We start from the raw sequence: 24213 nt of genomic DNA on the forward strand, positions 1-24213 counted from the left end.
TAATATAGTTATTACAATACTTGATCTGCATATATACGATATCATATTACAATCTCATAGATTTTTATTGTAACGACATAATATTGTGCTCTTGTATATACGATATTTATGTTAGTATCTAGACTTTAATATTTAATATTAAATCTAGATTAGACACAAAATAATTAACATTTATAAAAATTATCTTATTAATATAAAATTTACAAGGGAATATTTTAATTAAATCAATAAATTCCGCCCATAGAATAGATCACTTCGTAATGTAGCCAACAATATGAAATGTATTTAGAAAATGACGACGTCAGAACTAGGTCAAAATGATGTATTACCGATTAATAATATGAACAGCTAAACCCAGGGTAACATTGCTCTAATAGTTTCTATGACGGGGCATGAAATAGGAATCCGCATAAATAAGAAGCCTATGAAAAACAACAAAAGAAATAGAGCAGAATTCTGAGAGTGTCCCGTTCCGTAAATAAAGAAGACTGTACAAAAATAACTTAAACTCACTTATTAAGTTTACAGCACCTATTCGATTGTAATGTAAATATGTCGTATGTCTTGTCGTGTCGATCACTCCAACAAGTTTGGGGGTTGGGGTCAGTGCTCCCACTGGGGACGATCAGTGATGTTTCTTGGTACCCACGCGGCGATGTCACGTGTTTCTGTAAATGTGGAAAGTAATTTCAAAGCTGAAGGACGTTAAAGTTGTTGAACTTTGTTGCTGCAAATGGGTCAAATACAGATTATGCATGTGTATACAGAATCTCTATTTGACCCATTCACCTATATTTTGACCCATGAAATAATTGAATATATTTTTCTGCTATGCGCATTTTAATATTTAAACATTTTCTTTGTATTTAAACGCTTTGACTACTGAAATCTTTGGTCGTTTGATAAAAATGTGTTTATTTACCAAATGTTTGATTGTATATGTATAGGTTCCTTACAATTAATAGTAATTATAACCTCACCTAGTAATATTTGGGCACATATAACGATAAGTAATTCCTAAGTGTTTTATACATCTCAACTTAATCGAAATAAATAAAAATCGAAAATAAAATTCTCGATGTCAAATCAATGGGTCATCAGTTTAAAAAATTTAAAAAGCTTATTAAAACCTTCTATACCTTTTACGTCTCCTATACCTTTTCTTTAATTAAGCCAATTAATAATAATTAGCGCGCTCGTGGCTACTGACTCAGTAGACTGGAAATGTCGAAATTGTGCGGGTGGTGTCAAACCTAAACGTCTATCCTGCATCCTACCTGATGCCGATGAAGAGGATAATACGGATAACGAATCCGTATCTAATTTGGCGCAAAACAAAGTTACACAAAAGATTCTTCACGATATACGGCGAGAGGTCAGAGAAATAATTACGTCGGAGCTGCAATCTACCCTACAATTCTACTCGGATAAAATTGACGAGTATGAGGAAAAAATTGCATTGTACGAATCCAGCATCAAAATTGTTGAAGACCAATGCCAAGACCTGAAAAATTGTTTAAAAAATTCAATGCTCAAACATGAGACCTTGGAACAAAGAATCAATGCTATGGAGCAATTACAAATGTCAAACCAAATTGAAATATGCGGAATCAAAGAAGCGGCAGATGAGGATCCCGTGGACATATCCAGTAAAATCTGCTCCAAGCTGCAACAAAATCCTAAAGTAATAATTAAAGCTTATAGGAAGGCGGGAAGAAAAAACCGGGCCGCTACCACCGACAAAGAACCCTCCCCCCCTATAGTGGTTGTCATGCAAGATGGAAGCCGAGATAAGTGGCTGGAGGCTGCACGGACAATCCAGCTCAACTGTACAGACCTAAGAAGAGAGGATACATCCAAGATCTTCATACGGGAAGCCCTAACTCCCAACTCAGCATTTCTATTATGGAAAGCTAAAAAAGAGCTAAAGGAGACTAATATGTATAGATTTATCTGGTTTAAAAATGGCCAAATATTAGCAAAAAAGGAAGAAAAGGAAAAAACTAATGTAATTCGATCGCTCAACGACATTGAAAGGTTAAAAGAGAAATCGGTAAAGTAAGTAAGAGTACAATTCTACAACTACCGTATAAATAACATGCATTGATTTATGTACTAAAAATGGCTGAATATATCATCAAATCTATTCATGAATTAAATAACACGTCATGGAATGAGTTTATTCAAGATATAAAATTAACTCGAGACAAAGAACAATTAATTGCATTAAGTGTAAACATCAGATCCCTTATCAAAAACTTCGCACAACTAGAATTAATAGTGACGAGCAGTAGCAGCACCGTACACGTCGTCGTGATCACAGAGGCGAATATCACAGATACATCCAAAACATTATTTCAACTTCAAGACTATGAAATGTACTCCGAACTGCGCCATGCCAAAAAGGGAGGCGGCATCCTAGTGTATGTGCATAAAAGCGTGTCATTTACAAGATTCAAAATAAGCAACCTAAGCTACGAGTGTATTTTTGGTGAAATTAAGACGTGTTATAATTATAAGATTGGTTTGTGTGCTATTTATAGACCTCCAGACACGAACAAAAACATTTTTATTAAGGAAATTAAAAGAATGATATCAAAATACCCTGAAAAATATAACTTTGTAATATTAGGCGACATTAACATAGATATCAAGATGTCAAACCCACACGTACAACAATATTTAAACCTGATGTATGAATCAGGCCTAGAGTGCGGCATTAGTCAGTACACTCGGGTAGAAACCAAAGGTAACATAATTACAAGGTCGTGTATAGATCATATCTTCTTACGTAATGTAAATAGTAGTAACACAAAAACATCCGTTATCCACAATGCACTGGCTGATCATTACATTACCGGTTTATCTATTGTGAATAACAACCACCGCACACAACCACAAAACACTTATAAATTAATAACTCAACAAGACAATAAAAAAATACAACACGAACTATATAACATAGACTGGACCGCAGGCTTAGCCCACACAAACCCAATTGATATTATAAACTTCATTATAAAGAAATTTACAAACGTATACAATAATTGCAAAAAAGTAGTTAAATTTAAAATAGGCAAAAGACATCAATGTGTATGGATGACAAACAAAATAAATTGTATGTGCGCTCAAAGACGTAAATTATTCCTAATTTGGAAAGGGGATGAAAGTAACTTAAAAAATAGACTATTATATAATATTTACAGAAATAAAACAAATAAATATATTAACAACGTTAAAAACCATTACTATAAGAAAGAAATAACAGAAAATTTTAAAAACCCCAAAAAACAGTGGGAAATTATAAATGCAATATGCGGCAAAATAACTAAATCAATCGATGAAATAATAATGAATTCGTTTGATAACATAAACTTAACAAGTCTGGTAAACAACTTTGCTACAGAATTTCAAAATAATGTTAAAAAAATCTGTACATACTGTGATAAACCATTATTAGACGTCAATTCCTACGCAATGCAACCAAATATAACAATAAGATTGAAAAAAGCAAGCAATCACATTATCTACTCCATAATAAAGCACATGAATGAAAAAAAAAGTCCTGGAATCGACGGAATCAGAATGAAAGATTTAAAGTTCATAAACGGACAAATAACACCCTTAATAACTCATTTAATAAACTCCTGTATTGCATATTCTCTATTTCCAGACAAACTAAAAATCGGCTGTGTACGACCTGTATACAAAAAAGGGTCGAAAAACGAAATAAACAATTATAGACCAATAACAATATTACCCTGCATAGATAAAATAATAGAGAGGTACCTTGGTAACGAATTAAATAAATTTATCAAAGAAAATAAGATTATAAACGATAAACAATTTGGCTTCCAAAAACAAAAAAACACTTCTCAACTTCTGTTTCAATTTACCAACGAGATCAACAAGCACATGAATGATCGTCGTCATGTGCTCGCTGCCTTCATTGACTTTAGCAAAGCCTTTGAAACACTTAATCATACAACCCTATTTTTAAAATTACGCCAAAATGGCATACAGGGACCATTCCTAGAACTATTAAAAAACTATCACATGAACAGATTTACTGCGGTTAACATAGGCGGGGCCTTCAGCCAGCTGATCCCTACCGAAGAGGGCGTCGCCCAGGGGTCAATAACCGGGCCGACTGAATACCTCTTATATGTAAACGACATGCCTAACATATTTACCGAAGCGAGTGTCTATCAATTTGCAGACGATACTTGTCTACTTACTGCACACAAAGACATCTCCGTAGCTCAAAAACAACTCCAGCACAACTTCAACCAACTATGCAAATGGGCACACGATTCAGGCCTCATCATTAACGCACAAAAAACGAAATTACTACACATCCACTCACCATACTTGCGCACGGGATTAACGCCATCCATCACAGCTCACTCACACCAATGCTTTCATTCATCGAACTATACAAATTGTAATTGCATTAAACTAGAACTAGTTAAACAACATACCTACTTAGGTTTGATTATAGACAATAACTTCAATTGGAAACCTCACATCGAACATATTTGTAACAAACTTAGAGCAATAATGTCCCGTTTGCATATCATTAAATATAAATTACCATACAATACATTAAGGATGTTGTACCTCTCACTAGCAGACTCCATTATAAACTATTGTCTGAGTAGTTATGGCCGCACACACAAAACAAGCATAAATAAAATTTTTAATTTACAATATAGACTTTTAAAGACAATTGTACCACCAAAGGTAAAACAGAAATTGAATCTGAAGGAAAAAGCCTTGTTTCACTATTGTAAGATACTCAATATATATGATAAAATTGAATTATCTATTGTGTGTGAGGCTCACGGTCATATAGATTCGTTAGTAAAAAAAGAAAGACCTAACAATCTACGTGTTTTGCCCTACTCACCTAACTACATAGTACCCAACTTTAAAAATTTATACGGTCAACGGACCTTGGAGTACATGCTTCCTAGCATCTTAAATAATATACCGAACCAAACCTTGAATAGTTTACTAAATAATATAAACAAAAGTAAATTTTTACTCAAATCCCACTATTTGTCCCGTTATGCTTAAAAATATACAGATATAAATAGATCATAACTGTGTAAAAATACTCGATAAAAAATTGTAGCCTAAGTGTTATTCTGTTGTACAAGCTATATCATTGCAAGGATCCATTAAAAATCATTAAGACTGAATTGATATTGTGTAACAAAATGAACATAATAATATTATCATTAAAGTTGTATAGACATATTTCCGGCACTTTGTTTGTATCTAGAAATGTTGGCGTATGACTGTACTTTATGCTATAAAATAAGATACTATGTAAGTGTTAAATTAATTATGTAATCAATCAGTCGAGTAGCAGCGACCACACCATGCCGCACTTAAATCTGTTGGTTTCAGCGCATGGTTATTTGCATGTACCCTCATGTATTTATTTATCACATGTATTGAATAAATAAAAATAAAAAAAAAAAATAAAAACAAGTATAAATTATAAAATTTAAATTAGTAATAGACATATATATATAGTAGTTATTGGAGGTGTACGCGTACGTTCAAATTCCGGCATAAATTAATGTTTCTTTATAATTTCGCAATTACCCACGAAGTCAAACAGACATCGTAATGAAATAAGCATGTCTGTCCAAGATCGGGTAATCACCTACCTGTCAAAAAGTTCAAAGAAACTAATCCAATCTATCCTTGTACCACTTCATTTTTATTTAATATGCAAATTGATAGTAAAATAATTCAATATAAAGAATCACATATTTCCCAAATGATAAAAAATTAATATGATATGAAAGAAATTTTGAATCTATTCAGACGAATATTAAATTTTTAATATCATTAGATTATCGGGACAAACTGGTAAAAGCGATCTGACATGTCAACGAGTTAGTAAATTTAATTTTATGTGTATTTTTTGAATTTTTTTGATGAATTTATGAAAAAATCTTTGGCGTTTGATATCGTTAAGATACGACAGTAGAAAACTAACTAGAGAACCTCCATTTTTATTATTCATAATAAATGTATAGTTACCTGCGATTTCTTTCGTAAAAAACTAAAACGTATGCAGAAAAAAACTGCTGTAAAATGGTGACATGGAAAAAAGTTCAGTTTTGTTTGAATCCTCCACAGCATCGCGATCTGTATCAAAGAAAAAAACTATACTTACATACCTTTGTTACCAGAATAGCGCCCTGCGATTTTCTGCTGTACGCTGGAACAGTTTTACCTATAACGTATAAATTTATACATTTTGATAACGTAGTGTGCTAACTTTTTAATTTCCTGTTTTACAATAAGTCTTATATTACAGTAACTAAAAAAAATAATTTGATTTCGTTAGTAAGTTAGCTTAGTAGTAAGTTATATCTATATTTTTTTTAAATTAAATTTATCTCAATTTACATTTCCTGTCAGTTTTCAAATCAATGCCAAAATTAAAAAGATACTCTCTCGACAAATATTGTTTTACAAAGGAGTTGGACTGAACTTTGATTAAATGAAAAGCAACTAAATTAGCATCGAACAGCAGTTGGTACACCGCGGTGTTTTCTAAGAAAATGATTGGATGAAATATACATTTGAATTATTAAGCTACTTCATCCATACATAAACTTTTTTATTAACATCTTTGCTTTTTTTATCTTTAAAAAATTGTAGATTTCATTCGGCTATAATGTAAATAACAAACACATCATAATAACCTAGTAATAATATTCTTCAGGCCGTTTGGTTTGCGAAGGTTATCCTCTATTAAGACTAGTCACAAGAGATATTACCTAAGTGTATGTGTAGGTTACGGGCTTGAAATTTCGAGACTTGTTTTCTTGATTTTCTTGATTTTCCAAAGTGTTTTATACATCTCAACTTAATCGAAATAAAGAAAAATCGAAAATAAAATTCTCGATGTCATATCAATGGGTCATCAGTTTAAAAAATTTTAAAAGTTTATTAAAACCTTCTATACCTTTATGTCTCCTATACCTTTTTTTTAATTAAGCCAATTAATAATAAAAACAAGTATAAATTATAATAATATAAGTATAAATTATATATATAATTATTAGGACATTAATAAAATACTGTAATACTAACCACTTCCTACAACTAATTATGGAATGCTATACTGGATTATTCCTCATATAAATAAAAGTGCCTACATCTAGCAATTCTCTTGGGACTTAACGATTTAGGTAATTTCCGCGCTTGTAAAACTAAAACGACTTGTCTGATACAAACCAATACAAATAACAGAACTCACCATCAAGATTTTCTCCGTGAATACATAACGCCTTCTTCAAAATCATTTGAATTATATTCATATCCAAGGTAAATGATCCATACACGAGTGGGTCCACACAAGAGTTCGAAACTGCCATTATGAAGAAAAGATCTTGGATACGGGCGGAGACATGCATGGCTGATTGTCGATCGAACATGTACCTGATTTGGACAAATACGTTAAAATAGATTACACCTTCGATAACTTTACCTAAGATTTGTAATCGTTTTGAGTTTTACTTTATCGGTATCATATTGATATATTTATATTATTGAGTACGTCCTCTTAAAGAACACTTATACTTGACAAAAGTAGCATTTCTACTGTCTAATATTTATTTTTACTTGTTTTTGCCATTTCAAAATTTATACTATATGAAAATATAGTTTTTAAATTTTGTCATCACAATCACTATTATTTTCATCACTTTTTACTATTTTGTTTATAAATTAAAACCTTAAGCTAACCTACCCTTATATATTATATATGCTAGCATATATGATTTCTATAAGCTCACTTTCAAAAGAGTAATTCAATATGTATTTTATATAGTAATCCTAAAAATTATAAATATCAAATTAGAAAACAAATAACATGCTTATGAGAAGACAGCGTTTTTCTAGATTTAATAAATTTAAAATTATATAAAATATATAATTTTAAAATTATTAATATTAATTAATGCAACGATAAAATCTCGAAATCTATTTTATTACTTCCCGTTGCCATAAAAGAATTGTGGCACTTTATGGCAGTTCGTATTATTAAGTATTGCGATCTAATAGTACCTACTATAAACCTATAAAGTACGAATTAAGCCGCTGACCAAATAAGCTCTGGGCCTACTACTAAAAGCTACGAGAAGTGGGCTTTAATACGTTGTATAATTGCTTAAACGACTACGTGCTTTAATTTGCCAACTTCGCAAACTTCAAGTAAAGTTAATACAAGGGCTTAACTTGACAGTTGAATGACATTCAACGTTTACAATCAAATGGACAATAATAATTAAAGAATATGTTTCTTATTATTCTATTCAGGCGTTTATGAAACACTATAACACACGTTTAATTATTACAATAAATACTGTTCTTACATAACCTTAGCAAGTTTTGAGTTGTTTTTTTAAATAATAAAACGTGTATTATTTTTTATATAATAATATTATCTTGGCAATGTCATTAATGTTCTGACCTTTGTGAAGCAAAAATACTTTATTCGTAATTCACTATTTAAATTGTTGTTCTGAAAAACTTACCATAGTGTCATTGTTGCGTACGGCAACCAACAGCAAGCAAAGACACTAACAATAGTGACAGTCATTCTTAATGTTCGCCGACGCGCCCTTGCCAAAGGTCTCTGATCTGATCTTCGCAGTTGGATTCTACCCTGTTCTGACTGCACACATTTACCTATAAAATATATTATCCTTATTGACATCCCACAACATTTAAAAATCACGAAACAGACCCCAGAACTGAATCGCTTTCAACACCAAAATGTTTTTACATATAAAATCGTATCGCCTCTCCCAATTACCGTTGTAAACTGTCTACAATCTCCACCATAAATAAAATGTCTATACCAGCCAATCGAACAGACAACTAAAAATTTTAAAACTATTTATAAATATTTCAAGAAAATTTAACAAATAGATCCTCGCTTTTCTTTTGTCGTACAAGCGTTCTGGTAATAAAGCCAGTGGATAACACGCACGAGAAAATGAATAAAATAATTAACAAGAAATTTACTATTTTTATTGATGCTTTTTAATTTTAGACTGTGAGTGGGCGAATGTAATAGCGCGCCAATTGTTTAATCTAACATTTCCCATGAGAGCTCTGACTTTAACTTCAAGTTAGGGGTTTCATTCATGTTTATTTTTATTTAAATTGGACACAAATTTTGTCCGATAATATTATAACCAATGTTTGACGGCATCGCAAACTGGTACAGGTTAATGTTAAAAATGAGTAATATGTAATATATTTCATTGACAAATTAAATTAATTTGCTTATTACTAGTTTAGAACTACTAGAATTTCATATCTATTTAGTCTTGTTCACATTTAGTTTGAGGATAACGAAGAGACGTGCACACTTGCTAGAAGTGATTAATTAGATCGCGTTCCGGATAATGATTATCACTGATGCCGAAAACATAACCTTTTAGTGAATCGACAGATTTCTGAAGCGTGTAGATGTCGTATGCTGTGATCTAAAAACGTGCTTAGAGAATATTAATGTATGGTTTTTCTTGTACAAACATGTTTTTACTTTTATAATTACACTTTAAAAAATTGGAGAATATGTGTTGTTCAATTAAAAAAAATCATCAGTCTAATAATGCCACTATATTAACTCTTGAATAGATGCTCATCTATATCTTTAATGTAAGCATAGACACTCTGTGGGTTGTAACAATAATCATTTCAGGTTGGTAGCCACAGAACAGGCTGCTTCTCTAAAATAAATCAGTGTAGCATTGACTGCCTATTAATAAAAGCCTTAAAATAAATAAGAAATATATAAAAAATACTAGTATTCCTCACTAAATAATTTACAAGAATGTCTTACATAAAATCAAAGTCTTATATAAAGGAAAAGATTTCTCGTTTAGAAATATTATTGCACACCACGTGCAAGCTTTACAAATAAGAAATTTTAAAGCAAAAATTGTCGACGTCCAAGTTTCTTGGACACTACTTGAAAATTTATTTACGTTAACAAATAACCATAATAAGAAATGCAATTAATTCCCACGCTTATAATCAATAGTAAAAGTACGCTATTTAAAATAATTTTTAACATTCGCTATAGTCACAAATAACTACAGTCAATAAATTGTTCAAAAAGGTCCTTTTCAAAGTCATCAAAGATTTCAAAGGAAATCCATGGAAACAACTTTGACAAAGTATATATTTACAATGCAATCTCATCAGATATTATACAAAAGCTTTATAGAACGTGGATTAAAGGTTAAATCTTTGTAAGCTAATCGACAGTTATAACATAAAGTCTTTTACTTAATTTAATATAGGTATCTTTATGCATTATATACGATGTTTGATTGCCTTGTAAAAATCATTCCAGTTTGAACCAACTAATTCCACCAAATTCAACCAACCCGTGCTAATAAATTTAGGTCAGGTCAACGGGTATCAGCAAACATTATACCAGATATATTTTGGAGTGCTTAAACAAAACAGCTATCTATTAGTGAGAGAAAAGAAACGTTCTAGTGGGGCATATTGAAGTAACTTAATTGGCTTATGAAACCATGTATGGATTTGCACAAAATCAGTATTATGTAACATTAAAAAGATAAGTGAAAATATATTGGTTACATTGGCTTAAAATTGATACCTAATGAACATACAGATATAAAAAAAACGTAGATATGTATATTTATACGTAAAGGTATTAAATCATGAGTAGGTAATACAGCTTCGAAGCAATATTAACTTCTCGTTGCTATCGTTATTAAATTTAAAATGCCTGTCTTTAAATTGTCTTGAGTAAAGATGCTTCGTATTAAAGAGCAACGGGAATATTTAGTGAAAGAGAATATTACGATATTTTATAGACCATAGTTTAACGTACATTGCGTGGCGCGGAATGCGATGGTTCCCTTCTGTGAACAAATATCTTAGAAACGGAGAGATGGAAGGGCCGTGTCCTGCTACATAAAAAGTCCACACGCTACCGCCATAGAACTATTTATATTTTATTGAGAAACAAAACAAAAATCTTAGATATCTATTATTCAGTCTCTGCCAATTATAATCAAATGAATTAATTACACTGTTTAACAAAGACACCAATATAAATCTTACCTAGTTTAAAATATGAAACCGTGCATACATACCTGAAATGTCCTTTGCATTCTTCGAGATTTCGAAGAAAATACAAGCGTAGCATATTGTGATAATGGCGAGCGGAATAAAGTACATCGCAAGCAGACATGCCACATTATAGGCCAGCTCCTGGTGCTGATTCGAAAATGCGCCAAACGACACACACTGTTCGAAGTCGGGTACCGTCGGATGTCGCATCACTCGAAACACGAGACTCTGAAAAAGGCTTTAGTTTTTCATTGTTTTACGTAAAAATAATTTATATTTGTCTTAGAAATAATGTTACTATAATACAAATATAACAACTAAATGTTTTCACACTTCTAGAAACAAAAGTTCTTAAGACTTTTTAATCTGACTCTTAATAGCGATTCCAGCTATTTCTATTTATGTTATGCTTAATTAGCCGTTCAATAACAGCCAGCCGTTTAACTAACGGCCTAAAATATATTCAGCGAGTTGATTAAAGACCTAGACTTGGATCGATGACGTTTCATTACTTTACTAGCCTGTTAACTGTTAATTTAAATTTACTTCCACTTTCTGCCTCTGTCTAACTCGAACAAATACAATGGAAGAGTATAGTGACAATAATAATGAGAATTTAACTCAAGCAATTTAATATAAAATAAATATTATGTATGTCATATGTTAAATCTTTGCATCACAAGCCAATGTTGTAATACTTTTGTTCATCGAATTATAATAATATTATCTAGACAGTATATAAAAAAATCATTAACCTAATAAAAATTTAGATTATTAGATTATTATTAGATTTTTAGAGTAATAGACACAACAGTCAGCAGTATTTGCAAAGTTTCAACGTAATCATGCCTGGTTCGATCCCCGGCTGGGCACTAATAGACTTTCTGTATGTGTGCGGATATAACACTCGCTCCTACGGCGAAAGAAAACATGAGGAAACCGGCCTTGGACTCAAAAAAACAACGGCGTGTGAGACACAGTAGGTTGATCACATTTTTAGGTATTAGAAATGATCATGGAACCGATACAGAAATCTGAGGTCTGGACCTAAAAGGTTGTAGTTGTTAGCAATATATAAGAGATAAAACGCCTAATTTAGTAGTAGTTTGATTTTCATTGCGTATAACAAGGACGTGGTTTATATCACTATAATATTATATTTAGGTCATGATATATTTTATCAAATTGTGATAATGTAATTGGATAAAGCCTGTAAACTTGTGATAATGCTTATTATCTCTAATTAACCTTGTTTTCTAGTTCGACAAAACCATTAATTTGATATTCTAAGTTAGTAATACAGTAATATTGAAAGTGATTTTCAGTTACTCCAGCCCAAAAATAACTGCTTATACTATATGCCACTGACAAATATAGAATATCTTTTGTTACAGTACAGGGGGATCTTAACACATTAAGTGCTCTTTTCTGGGATCCAAGTAGAGCGGGGCCATAGTATAGTTGCCGTCATATATGGGGCCCTAGTACCTGTCGGATCCGGGTGAGCATCCCGTTCATTTTTTTAAACCTAGCTCTCGGATCCGAGTATTCGGCACGCAATGTGTTGTATGCAGACAACTCGGATACGAAAAATGTTTTTATTAAATAAAAATAATAATCTCTCGATAACCTTTCTATTGAACTCGATTCCAGAATCCCGTTCATTGAAAAAAGCTAGTAAGTGCTGGTGGGGAGCTCCTATCTGAAGGTTATAACAGTAATCTATGTGGGCCGAATTTTCGCTTTATAATAAGCGGTGGCCTGACGTCGCTTTGCTGAGTTCAGCAAGCTTCTTAAAGGCTAATTTAGTGTAACCCTTTAAACGGATCTAAAAGTCTGGCTCCCTGATGCTGGCTGTGGTTTTACGCAGTGTCTTCAAAGAGAAGATTAACGATAAAGGGTGGTGGCTTAGCGAAGTTTGCGAAAACTTAAGTCATCTTGGGGTTAAATTGGACTAGATTTAGTCAACCTTAGTCCGTCACTCCCACACAGCAGAGTTTCAATTTCAGACACAAGTTTGTTCGGCACTGATTGTCAACTGCCCGAGAAATCCCTGCATTGCCAGCTTCAAAAGTTTCACCAGCGCTGTCTTCCGCATATCAATGAATAGTAAGAACAATATGTCATTGATATTTGTAGTGATGGGCGTTAAAATCGCCAAGTAACTCGTATCAGGGCTTAGATTTAGCACTTTTTTGACGTAAACAACAACTCATGCCCACAGCACTAATGAATTTAGGAATTGGTACGCATTTTTCTTTAATAAATAAATATACTATTCATAAAAATATTCGCAAATAAATCAACAAAATTACGATAGCTTTCAGTTTACTTTATTCGTCCATTTCAGTCGAAACCAGTCGCTCTTCTACAGGAAATTGAAACAATATTTATTATTCGCACCTGCAGGTTTATCGAGAGCACTAGATTTGAATTAGATCAGAACAAATGATCTATCTATTGATGAATTTATAAAATAAATAGAATAGATATACTACAAGTTCTGATTAATATTCGTGGTTTGCCGGTTTTACTTACTTTATTTAAATATATTTTATGTATACATCAAAGCTAACGGTCTCTTCTCGGAATAACTCAGTCAGTCATTGATTGTTTATCCTCGCTTTGACCAGTGTTCGGGCAAACTCCAAAATAAATTCCAATTTTAGCTTTTGACTACGTTATTTACGTAGGCTTTACTAATGTTATTGCGACAAAATTATATATTTTTTTTTAATTATATAATACATTTTTTTATATTTTAATTACGAAAACTTCAAAACAATAAACAATTTAATACACCTTGTTTCATCAACAAAGTCTTTCTAATACTTAGTTAAAGTTTGACTGGTCAAAGCCCAATATCAGTAAATTGCGTTTCAACGTTTGCTTAAGAAAATAAGGCTCTCCGATAAGGTTCTAGTTATACGAAAATTCTTTAGTTATAGACCAAAAAGTTACTAAGACTTAAATTTAATTTTATAAAGCTAAAACTTAATTTGTTTGGACTTAACTAAGACTTCAAGTCAGACCTGAGGATTAAGTAGTCAAACGGCTTCGGTCAAGCTTCAGGGCTTGTGCATTTTACCTATAACATATATACATTTTATCCCAGTTACATTAAGATGAATTAAGATTTAATTGTGTATATTTAACTCTTAATAATACAGTTGAGTTAACATAAGAATGTAATATAGATCTAGTTAGAGCTTATAATAAGCTCTTGAAAAACTTTTATTTCTTATTACATAAACTTGCAACCGTGCATAAACTCATACATTCAATCCAAAATTATGCTGGCTTATGGCTTTACTACATTATATATTTATTACATACAAAATTAAGCCACAAGCCAGTATATTTTTTTAATAAAAAATATTCACATCTAGTTTTCAAGTTAAGGTTTTTATTCATATATGTCATTTAAATCAATCTATGGTTCCATAATAATGTGTCGAGTGCTTTTCAGCAATCCCAAACCGAGAAACTCTTCATACAAATATACGTGTAAAAGTTTAATTTAATATATACACTCCATATTGCAAATATGTCAGAAATAGTTATAAATAATAATAACTAATCTTTTTAATGAGAAAGCTATTAAGTAGAGCATAACGTGATATTTATAGTCGTCGTTCACTAAAATAAATGTGTTTTGTTTATTGGTATCTTACTTACTTGAGGTGCACTGCAAAGAAGCGCAACGATCCATGCAATAGAAAGCATTGTCTTACTCCTTTTTCTTGCTATCGCTAATCGTAGAGGATACAACACAGCGAAAAACCTGCAAAGGAGTTTAATTACATTACTTGTCTAGAACGTGTAGCTTACTTTTACGAGATTGTGTACTTAGATATAATATAATATAATATAATATAGGGTTGCCTGTAAGAGATCGCTTGTTAGCGATAAGGCCGCCCGTTGCATCCCTTATAATTTTTATGTATTGTGTTATTTGTGTTTCTTTGCAACGAAGTGTAAATAAATAAATAACAAATACTATGCCGTTAAATTCATTCACAAAAAGGTCAATACAAAATGAAACTAGGTTTTAACTAACAATAAGTAAGGCGATATCATATGTTTCAAAATATTATTATATTGTTATAATTTCATAAAATAAAAAATATAAATTTCGAACACAAATATTTAATTCTTGCAAAACTTATTTGGCTGATGTATACTGTATGTACAATCACATTTCCAAAAATAATAACATATTACAAAGGTTTCAAATCTGACATTAAGTATTAATTAATTAAGACAATACTTCAGAGACCTGAGAGGGAGAGAGAATATTATTATCATTATCTATATTTAGAAGCCTATGAAACATCAAAGTTGCCAAAAAAGTACTGTATGTCAACCAAATTAAAACTAAGACCAAAGTGGGCTTAAGATGCTTGGAAGCCAGCCAGAATATTTTGGACAGTATACTTATAATATTAAATAGACAAAATAAACTTGACACTGTAACTAGAATTAATAAATAAAAAAAGATTTATCGTAGTAACCTAGTTGCACAACAAGGATGTGGATGTATCAAGTTTCAAGAAAAAAAAAGCCTAACAATATGTTTTTAACACGAGTTACATATGTAATACAACAATTTATGACAACAATGTTTAAACACCCGTAACTGAATTTTCAACAGCTTGAAATTAAACGAGGTATTTAGGAATTGGTACAATGGTCAATTCAATGCCCAATGCAATTTGAGAACTAAATATATCATTTAATAATTTTCAACATTCATTATTATTAAGTTAGGTTAATTAACCAAACTTAAAAAAGAACTTGTTTCTCGACCCATATGTATAAATGAATCGTGATACAAATTAGAAGCCTGAAAAAGGTTCAAACGTAGAAATCCGCGTCCCAATTTCTAATGAATAAGCAAAAAACCTTGAGCAATCGGATCCAAACTTTTTTTAATAACCAAATTTCGTCTGTTCATATTAAGAGAAAGGAATTAAAAATTCCTCACAAAATGAAAAAGTTGTTCTCAGCTGTCAATTTTAGTTATCATCTGATAACATTTTTTTTGTATTTGGTTATTTTCTATATAATATTAATTTTAAAAAAAATTATTCGTCTTCACCATTATATTTGTACCAATTTAAATGCTCACGCGTTTTTTTTAGTTTAATTAGAAAAATCTTATATGAAAATGTTGTGTGGTTTTATGGAACCACGGTAAAAGTGAAACTTTTATTCACATTATAGATATTTAACTAAAAAATTTTGGAACAAAATTCCATGAAATTGCTTTATCAATCTTAATTTTTATACTTGGAAAATTGGAATGATTATGGGACTAATAAAACGCTAACTCGAAAGCGAAATTACTTCACAATTAAAAACTATCTACCTATTGGGAATAATTGAATAATAAATTCATGGAAATTTACAGATATGTGATGAACATAGAAAAGCCAATTATTGAACTTCTACGAAAACGGAGCATCGAATTTTATAATTTATTTATTTATAGCCCATACATGGCCACATTTCATATTATTAAGCTTTTTTATAACTAAGCCACTATAAGTAAACCGTATCACAGTATAATAGAGGTATTATATGCTTCAATGAGTCACTCTCCGGCGAATAGTCGAGAAAACTTTTAAATTTTTAAGGAGCTTATTGACGCTCAGCAAAAAGTTTATGTAAGCGGTGGAAATTGTCCGCAGAATGTACAATCTCATCGTCTAAATCAATCGTCAAGACTAAATTAAATTCCTACGAAGGTCTAGTCAATACCGAAAACCTCCATCAAGAACTTAGTCGTAAGACAAGAATTTCTACCTTCTTTTATGTGCTTTCTTAGGAACTTCGTTTTCACACTTTCTATCATTACCCTGTAAGCAATTACATGAGGGGACTTAATAACTCAGCTGGTTTCAAGAATTGACCTTACTAATGATGACTAGTGGCAGTGTCCAAGAGACCAACTAAATGCCGTAGGACAAACAATAGTCTTCTATTTAAAAGCAGCGTCTGAACAAACAACTATTGAAAAAAATATTATCGTTTTTCAAAAACATTGGCACTACAACCTCTTTAGATCTGGGCATCAGATTTCTGAATCTATTTCATGATATAGATAATCAGCCTCCTATGCCTGACACACGTCGTCCACTTTTTGGGGCTATAAATATAAATATGTCGATTTCCTCACGATGTTTTCCTTCACCATACGAGCAAGAGATAAATACGCACATAGATAGAAAGTTCGAAAGTCATTGAACACCCCGGGATTGGACCTACGACCTCAGGGCTGAGAGTCACACGCTGAAGCCACTAAGGCTAACACAGTCAAGTATCGTTTAATGCGATATGCGCATCATTTAAAAATTGAAGAAAATAACACTCTTATTTCTCTTTAGATCTTAGATTACAACAATAACAGTGTACGTCCACACACAAATATCGCTTTAAAATATACACCTTTTTTAAGGTGTCATAATTTATTCCTTACTTATGATTTTTCGTTGCTCTCCTAAATAATCCTATCCCGAAACATCAAATTATCTTGTACAAGTGACAGTCTTATTTGCTTGTCTGCTGTTATTTTTATAAATTGCCAGAGTTTATTGAGCCGTAATAATGCAAACTGACAATCTTGCGCTTCATTATTCGTTTCCTATAAATTATCTTTACATTAATAAACAGGTTAATCGATAACTTTTTTAATTAAGTATATTTAAAATTCTTACATAACATTTATATTCCGTTTTTGTATGAATGTATTGGTAAAGATTTATAAACCACAAGGCTCAGTATAATAAGATATTATATTGTATTAATTAAAATGTATCTTCCTATATTATTATATCTTCCACTGACCAGATAAATTGTCTGTTTAAGTGAGAGATTTATATGTCAGAAAATGTTAAGAATATCAGGAAATGTTTATCAAATCAATTGACTGTTGATTTTTACTTATGCTTAGGTTAATCATTGAGATTTATTCTATTAGTTGTTAATTTCAATCTGAAGGGAAAAGCACGAATATTGATACGATCAGGGCAGAACAAATGCCTAGAGTTGTACGTACAGGGAACGCAAGACAGTACTGATTTGAGTATGAGATGTTGGACCGAGTTGGGGCTAGTAGATTGTGATTAAAATTAAGAAATCGTTGATAAGAACTCTCGTTATAATTTCAGCGAAGTGTTATTTATAGGGTCAAAAGGAATCAATCTAAATTGAATATTATATGGTAATTATTCGTGTTTGTGCTCGCACTTTACCCACACGACGCCCACTTAGCCCGGTAATGAAGATATCAATATCGATGTTATGACGATATTTCTCCAACATAAACATATTTCTCTTTTAATTCAAGCAGTGTTGAATGAAACAAGTTCAAATCACGGATATAAGCGATTAAATTTATATTAGCATTTGAATGTGTTGTTGTTTTCTATTATGTAATGTGGCTAATTTAAAAGGTGAGATAAATTACTGTTATGATTGGATTTCTGTATTCTTTTCCGCTACTCGTGTTATTTGTCAACAAGAATAAATAAAAATAAAATCTAGTTGAAATCTGCACAATTTTATATTTGCAATTATTATTTTGTATCGTAAAGGCTCTTGAATCAAATTCGTACGCACCGTTGGTGCAGTTAAACAATTTTAGATAGGAATTTAGACATACATTTTTTAAACAATACTTTTTGTATTTTAACGTGGCCCGAGTCCAAGAATTAGCAAATTGTCGAACAGATCTCATTGTGAGCCATGTGTCATAAAAAGAAAACTAATTTTTCATGTCAATACATCCACTTCAATTTAATTCATCCAAACTGGCCTTACTTTTTTACTTCATTTCTAGTGTCCTTTCCTGGAAACGCGCGCCATCCTAGTCTAGAATATCTTGATAATTACACAAATTCTAGATTTTAATTCATTTTTAATTTGTACAAGACAAAAAATAAATATTCTGTAAACAGCTTATATACCAAATATTATTTACAGCAGCATTTATATATTGTTAAAATTTAATATAAGTTAGGAATTCTTTAACAAAGTAATATTAAAAATATTTACCTGTCTAAAGATATGCAGATTAAAACATTTGACGAAAGGTAAAGGCCGAAAGCTCGAAGGACCAAAAAGAATTTGCAGGCTCCGTTACCTGCCAACCAAGCATTTGTGGTGCGCCAACCGATCTAAAAAAGAGATTAAGTAAAAATAACACTCTATATAGAATAATATAACACGAATACTTGCGGGCTTATTGAATTTGCATACCACGTAATTTCAAGTTTCCGAAATCAACGGATGTTGCAATAAATACATCTCATTCAGGTTTACGTTTACATGACGATATATTTATAGAAATCTACACGTCCATTCATAGGGCTGATTTCAGTCAAATATTGTGTCAACCATTATAAATCGGTACCAATCTGCGGTATACTTAATACAACTTAATTATTGTACTAATAAAAATAATAACATTGAAAGTACAAATCAATAAACATTTAATTAACAGTCACGCCTTATACTTCCGCATTGTCCTTCCGTCACAGCAGAGTGACGGAGAGTTTATTGACAGTTCTTATCGTCCGTTATACGTCCTTGATTTGAGAACTGGCAGTAAAATTAGAAGTTATATTTTTACTGATAACATAAGTGTACATTTTCATTTACATGTGTTGATATTTTCCCCAAGTAGGCTAACATTTCATAAAAGCCTTCTTATGGTGTGTGGTGTGTTTATTCAGATGGAACGGATTCTGAATTAACCGAACTATGTTGTTAAATAGACGGCTATAAAATGAATAATGGCCAAACTTTGCATAGTACTTTGTGTTTTTCAGCGTATAGTGTTTGTTGAAGTGTTCAGTTATGAAACCAAAATTAATGCCAAGGATAATAAACCATTGTTTGATGCGAACCAAAACTGCACTCGTATTCAAACCAAGCATGGCATTAACACGCTTGAATGCATAATTCATATTTATTATGAAGGATAACAAGTCACGTATTTATCATTAAATTTATTCATAGATTACTAAAAATTATATTCCTATGAAATTCTACATATACAAAGGATAAATATAAAACGTGATCTAATTTTTTTAGAAAAATATTTTTTATCTTCCGATTCGGTAAATATTAGATATTATCGATCAAGTTATTATGAGTCCTATTTTTTTTAACATTTGCAGTATGTAAGTTCTAAGTTATAAACTTATATTATAAAATTAACTCGCCAGAATAATTTATGAACACGTTAAACTAAAAAAACAACCAAACAATTTTCAAAGGCTGATTTCTAAAAATGTTTTCGGTGTATTTATAATACTGATCCATCTTCTATCTAACATAATGTTAAAACAAATCATCGCATCATTTCATAATCGGTTAAAATAAATTGTCAATAGAGCGACTAAGGCGATATTCGGGTCATTAGCGCAAAATGCGGAAAGCAGTTCCAAGTATCACGGTTCATAAGTAAACATCCCCTGGTGCGGGCCATAAGGTTATACAAACTTTGTTAATGGACAGATGCTATGTAATTTTTAATGTTTTTCAAATGTGGAATATCCCTCCCGTTTTTCATTTTCATTTTAATTTAAACATTTTAAAACACAATTTTTTTATGATAATGATAATATATAGTGATAATGATATTTATTTATAACAAGTTGATCGAAAATATCAAAAATGGGTCTATAGTGGCGTAAAATTTCGCGAGTCAGTTTACTATTGTTTACATATTTCTTAGCGAAATCGCATTAATTTTTAAGATATATAAAATCAATACCTCTACTTCACAATATTTATATGAGTCGGCAATGGCTTAATATCAGTTTATGCTCCTAGAGTAGGTACGCTCCATCAAGAAAATGTAGTTTATTCATACGTAGATTACGTAACACTCTCTTCACCACTCAACAGAATATACAAATTATTTCGCTAGTTAAAAGATACTCCTTAATACAGATAATGGACATAATGATAAAAATTTGTTATGTTGTACATAAAAGTAGTGTCACAGATACGGAAAACTCAAATACACAGCATGAAGTGTACTAGGACCGCACGATCAAAGTACTTATTCAAAGCGAACCTCAGTTCAATGGAATTTCATTGCACCAAACGAGCGCTGGGGTTACAAAAAATAGGAGCAATTTTTATTTTTATTACGGCACGATCAGGCCTGTACCACTTTATTTTTTTAATTTTTATCGAGTTCAAATTGAATAATGGAGTTGAGAGGAAAAGTTTAAAAATTTCATGATTAAATTACAAAAGTTTAATAGTCGAGAGCTTTAAAGTTCGATACTTTATGGACAACAATTATTAAACCTAAATTATTATCCCGAGGCCTTGATTTCATTTTCTCGTAAGGGATCACGATAAGATTTCAGACTGAAAAAAAGGGAATGTTAGAGAGATAAGAAAATCAGGTGATTTTTTTTCTTTATATATCTACTATACTTTGTGAGATTGATATTTTACCACCAAAAAATTTACTGGACGTTTCGTAGAAAATCTCTACTGGTAAACGATCTCGCAATATATTTTTAACAAAATTCTTTGTACCTCATTTTATGAAACCTGACATTTTTGATGATCAAAGAGCAATCAAAAATTACAAACTCTTTTAAAGGTATTTGACCCTCAAAGTAAACGATAAAACGTGGACGTGTTTTTTTTCCTAAACAAAAGCTATTCAAGAGGCCTATCAATAAATTGTCAAATTAAATCATATTTGCAGTATTCGTACGTTATGACATTATAAGTGAACTATATTTTTTAATTTTTTTTTGATATATTTAATGTCTAAGACCCAAAAATCGTCGAGATGTAATAAAATTATTTAAGACGCGTATATATCACTGTATTAGAAAATAAGCAAAAATAAGCAAACTAGTTTATTATTAAGCCTAGATTATTAAGCCGTTTTGAAAAAAATTGTATAAGACTTATTTTGAAATAAACACTTTCAATACTTTCATAAGAATAAATAATTGTTTTTTTTTAATTTTATATTTATCTTATATGATAAAATATAACAATATGGGGAAAATTTAGTAGTAGCGAGAAGAACTTTTCGTAGTTCTATAATTTCGTATAATTCACTTGGCTTTAGCAGTAAAGTGACTGAGAAAAAATTCACGCTTTGCATTCTTTTTGATTACGAAAAATTTGTTGTGTCGTTAAAAGTTGACGTCAAAAATGCACGCCTTATTGACAAAGGCTTTTGAAAGCATTCCAGATACATATATTATCTTTTACAGTGTTACTCAGAGCCATCAAAATTAACATACTAGAGTTACGAATTCTCGTCAGAAGTTGTTTGTCAACAAGGAGTTCCTCTTGGGTCGGCAGTTTTTTGTCAAGCTATAAACTCTCGCTCAGCACTCTCAATTTTAAAATTCTGTCTTTTTTACCCAACTTAGCTTATATGCTTCGCTTTTCCCTTAATATAGTAAATCAGTTATATTATAATTTGGTTAACATTTTTACTACTTTGGATTATATTATATTTATTTTAAACTTGATTATATTTTAAACGTTCGTTTTGAAACATCTTCTTGAAATCAAGCATCGGTCCTTATTCGCTTTGGCGGATTAGGACAACGCATAACAAGTAGTACTAGTAACTAGGATTATAGTATATACTTATCCTTAGAACTAATTTTACTGACAATTTTGTGGATTTAACCGATGCGATAAATGCTTGATTAGCATCCGACCCAGGCTTGAGAGTTTCCTTCAAGCGAAAACTTTGAAAGGACCAGCCAAACACATTGTGGTTTATTGCATTGTTATTAGCCTTAACTTATAACAATAAATAGAGCATAGTATAGGGACACGCAAGTGTCTCTGTGGCTAAGTAAGTAGCATGGAACACCACGGTTCCTGTGAAAATAGTGCAGGTAGTTTATCTCGACACGTCTGAATCAATGACATCATACGCCACTCGCTTACCACCTATATCTTTAATTTTCTATTTATCAATTTTAAAATATTATTACTATGTTAAAAATATTGCAAATACTGTATATTTGTATATTTATGCGTTGAAAATAAATAGTAAATTTATAATAAAATTCATGTAATAATGTGTCAAACAAGACCTGCATCCCAAAACTGACCTATTTTAGGAATCAGTTATCTTAAATCATCCATTAACAATGTTCTTTCCTCTCGGCAAGCGAAGCATGTAGTAATTTTAATTATTGAACATCTAAGACAATGTTTAAATCTGAGCTTTTTATGTCAAGATTGTTAAACTAAACAATTATAGAACCAAAAAGCGGATTCAAATAATATAATTTTTTTAATATTATTTTATTTTATAATTTTTTTTAATATAAGATTTTAATTCATATGAGAAATAAAGCTATTCTAACCGTATAAATATTTTAGTACATACCTCTAATGGAATAACAATAAACGTGACAATCAAGTCAGCCACGACTAAATGAGTCATTAACAAGTTAACTCTAGACTTCCTACGCCTTGACCGAATCAAAGCGATAAACACCGCAACGTTGCCCATAGACCCAATTATAAACAAAACACTATACATTCCAACAACAAACTCCTGTTCCGCAGTTGGCACTGAATCCACAACTTCAGTTGAATTAATCGAGAAATCCATATTAAAGTAATCCCAAAAGTCTACTGTTTTATTCATTTTAAAATCACATTTCACACATAAAATTCAGTTGGATATATACACGTATTCAAAATTGTATTAACGACAGCCCTCGTAAAATCGTCATAATGACTCAAACCGCGTAGACAGTCTACGACGCGTCCGCGTCTCGTAGCAGCGTAGCGAACTATGAACTGCTGCTGCGTAATGTGAGATGCAAGACAAAAATGAAATTTTATGAATGGTTATTTCATTTTATAACAATGAATACAAGAGGAAACCTGTACAAGTTTGATAGCAATAACGTTTTTAACATATTAATATATTTTTAAATCTAATGTAGAAAAAAATTTAACGTCTATTAAAGAAGCTTTAACGAACGAAGAATAAGAACGTAAGAAGTTTCACTATTTTAATCGCAACTTATT

At 31.2% G+C, this 24213-nt stretch overlaps 1 protein-coding gene across 2 annotated transcripts; it reads right to left on the reverse strand.

Annotated features, from left to right (window-relative positions):
* Positions 1-209: 209 nt before the first annotated feature.
* On the reverse strand, positions 210-23950 carry LOC111003594 (adipokinetic hormone/corazonin-related peptide receptor variant I-like). 2 transcript variants are annotated; one of them, XM_022274196.2, is made up of 8 exons: positions 23561-23950; positions 19213-19334; positions 14833-14938; positions 11178-11382; positions 8568-8721; positions 7289-7470; positions 6201-6256; positions 210-668 (listed from the first exon to the last, which is right to left on the reverse strand). In XM_022274196.2, exons 1-8 carry the CDS (start codon positions 23822-23824, stop codon positions 510-512), a joined length of 1248 nt encoding a protein of 415 aa, XP_022129888.2. In that variant the 5' UTR covers positions 23825-23950; the 3' UTR covers positions 210-509. The 2 variants fall into 2 exon arrangements, with proteins under 2 accessions (XP_022129888.2, XP_022129890.2); XM_022274198.2 differs by having other exon boundaries at positions 564-668; positions 6197-6256.
* Positions 23951-24213: the final 263 nt, after the last annotated feature.

Source organism: Pieris rapae, chromosome 5 (assembly GCF_905147795.1).
Source record: "Pieris rapae chromosome 5, ilPieRapa1.1, whole genome shotgun sequence".
Classification (NCBI taxonomy): Eukaryota; Metazoa; Arthropoda; class Insecta; order Lepidoptera; family Pieridae; genus Pieris; species Pieris rapae.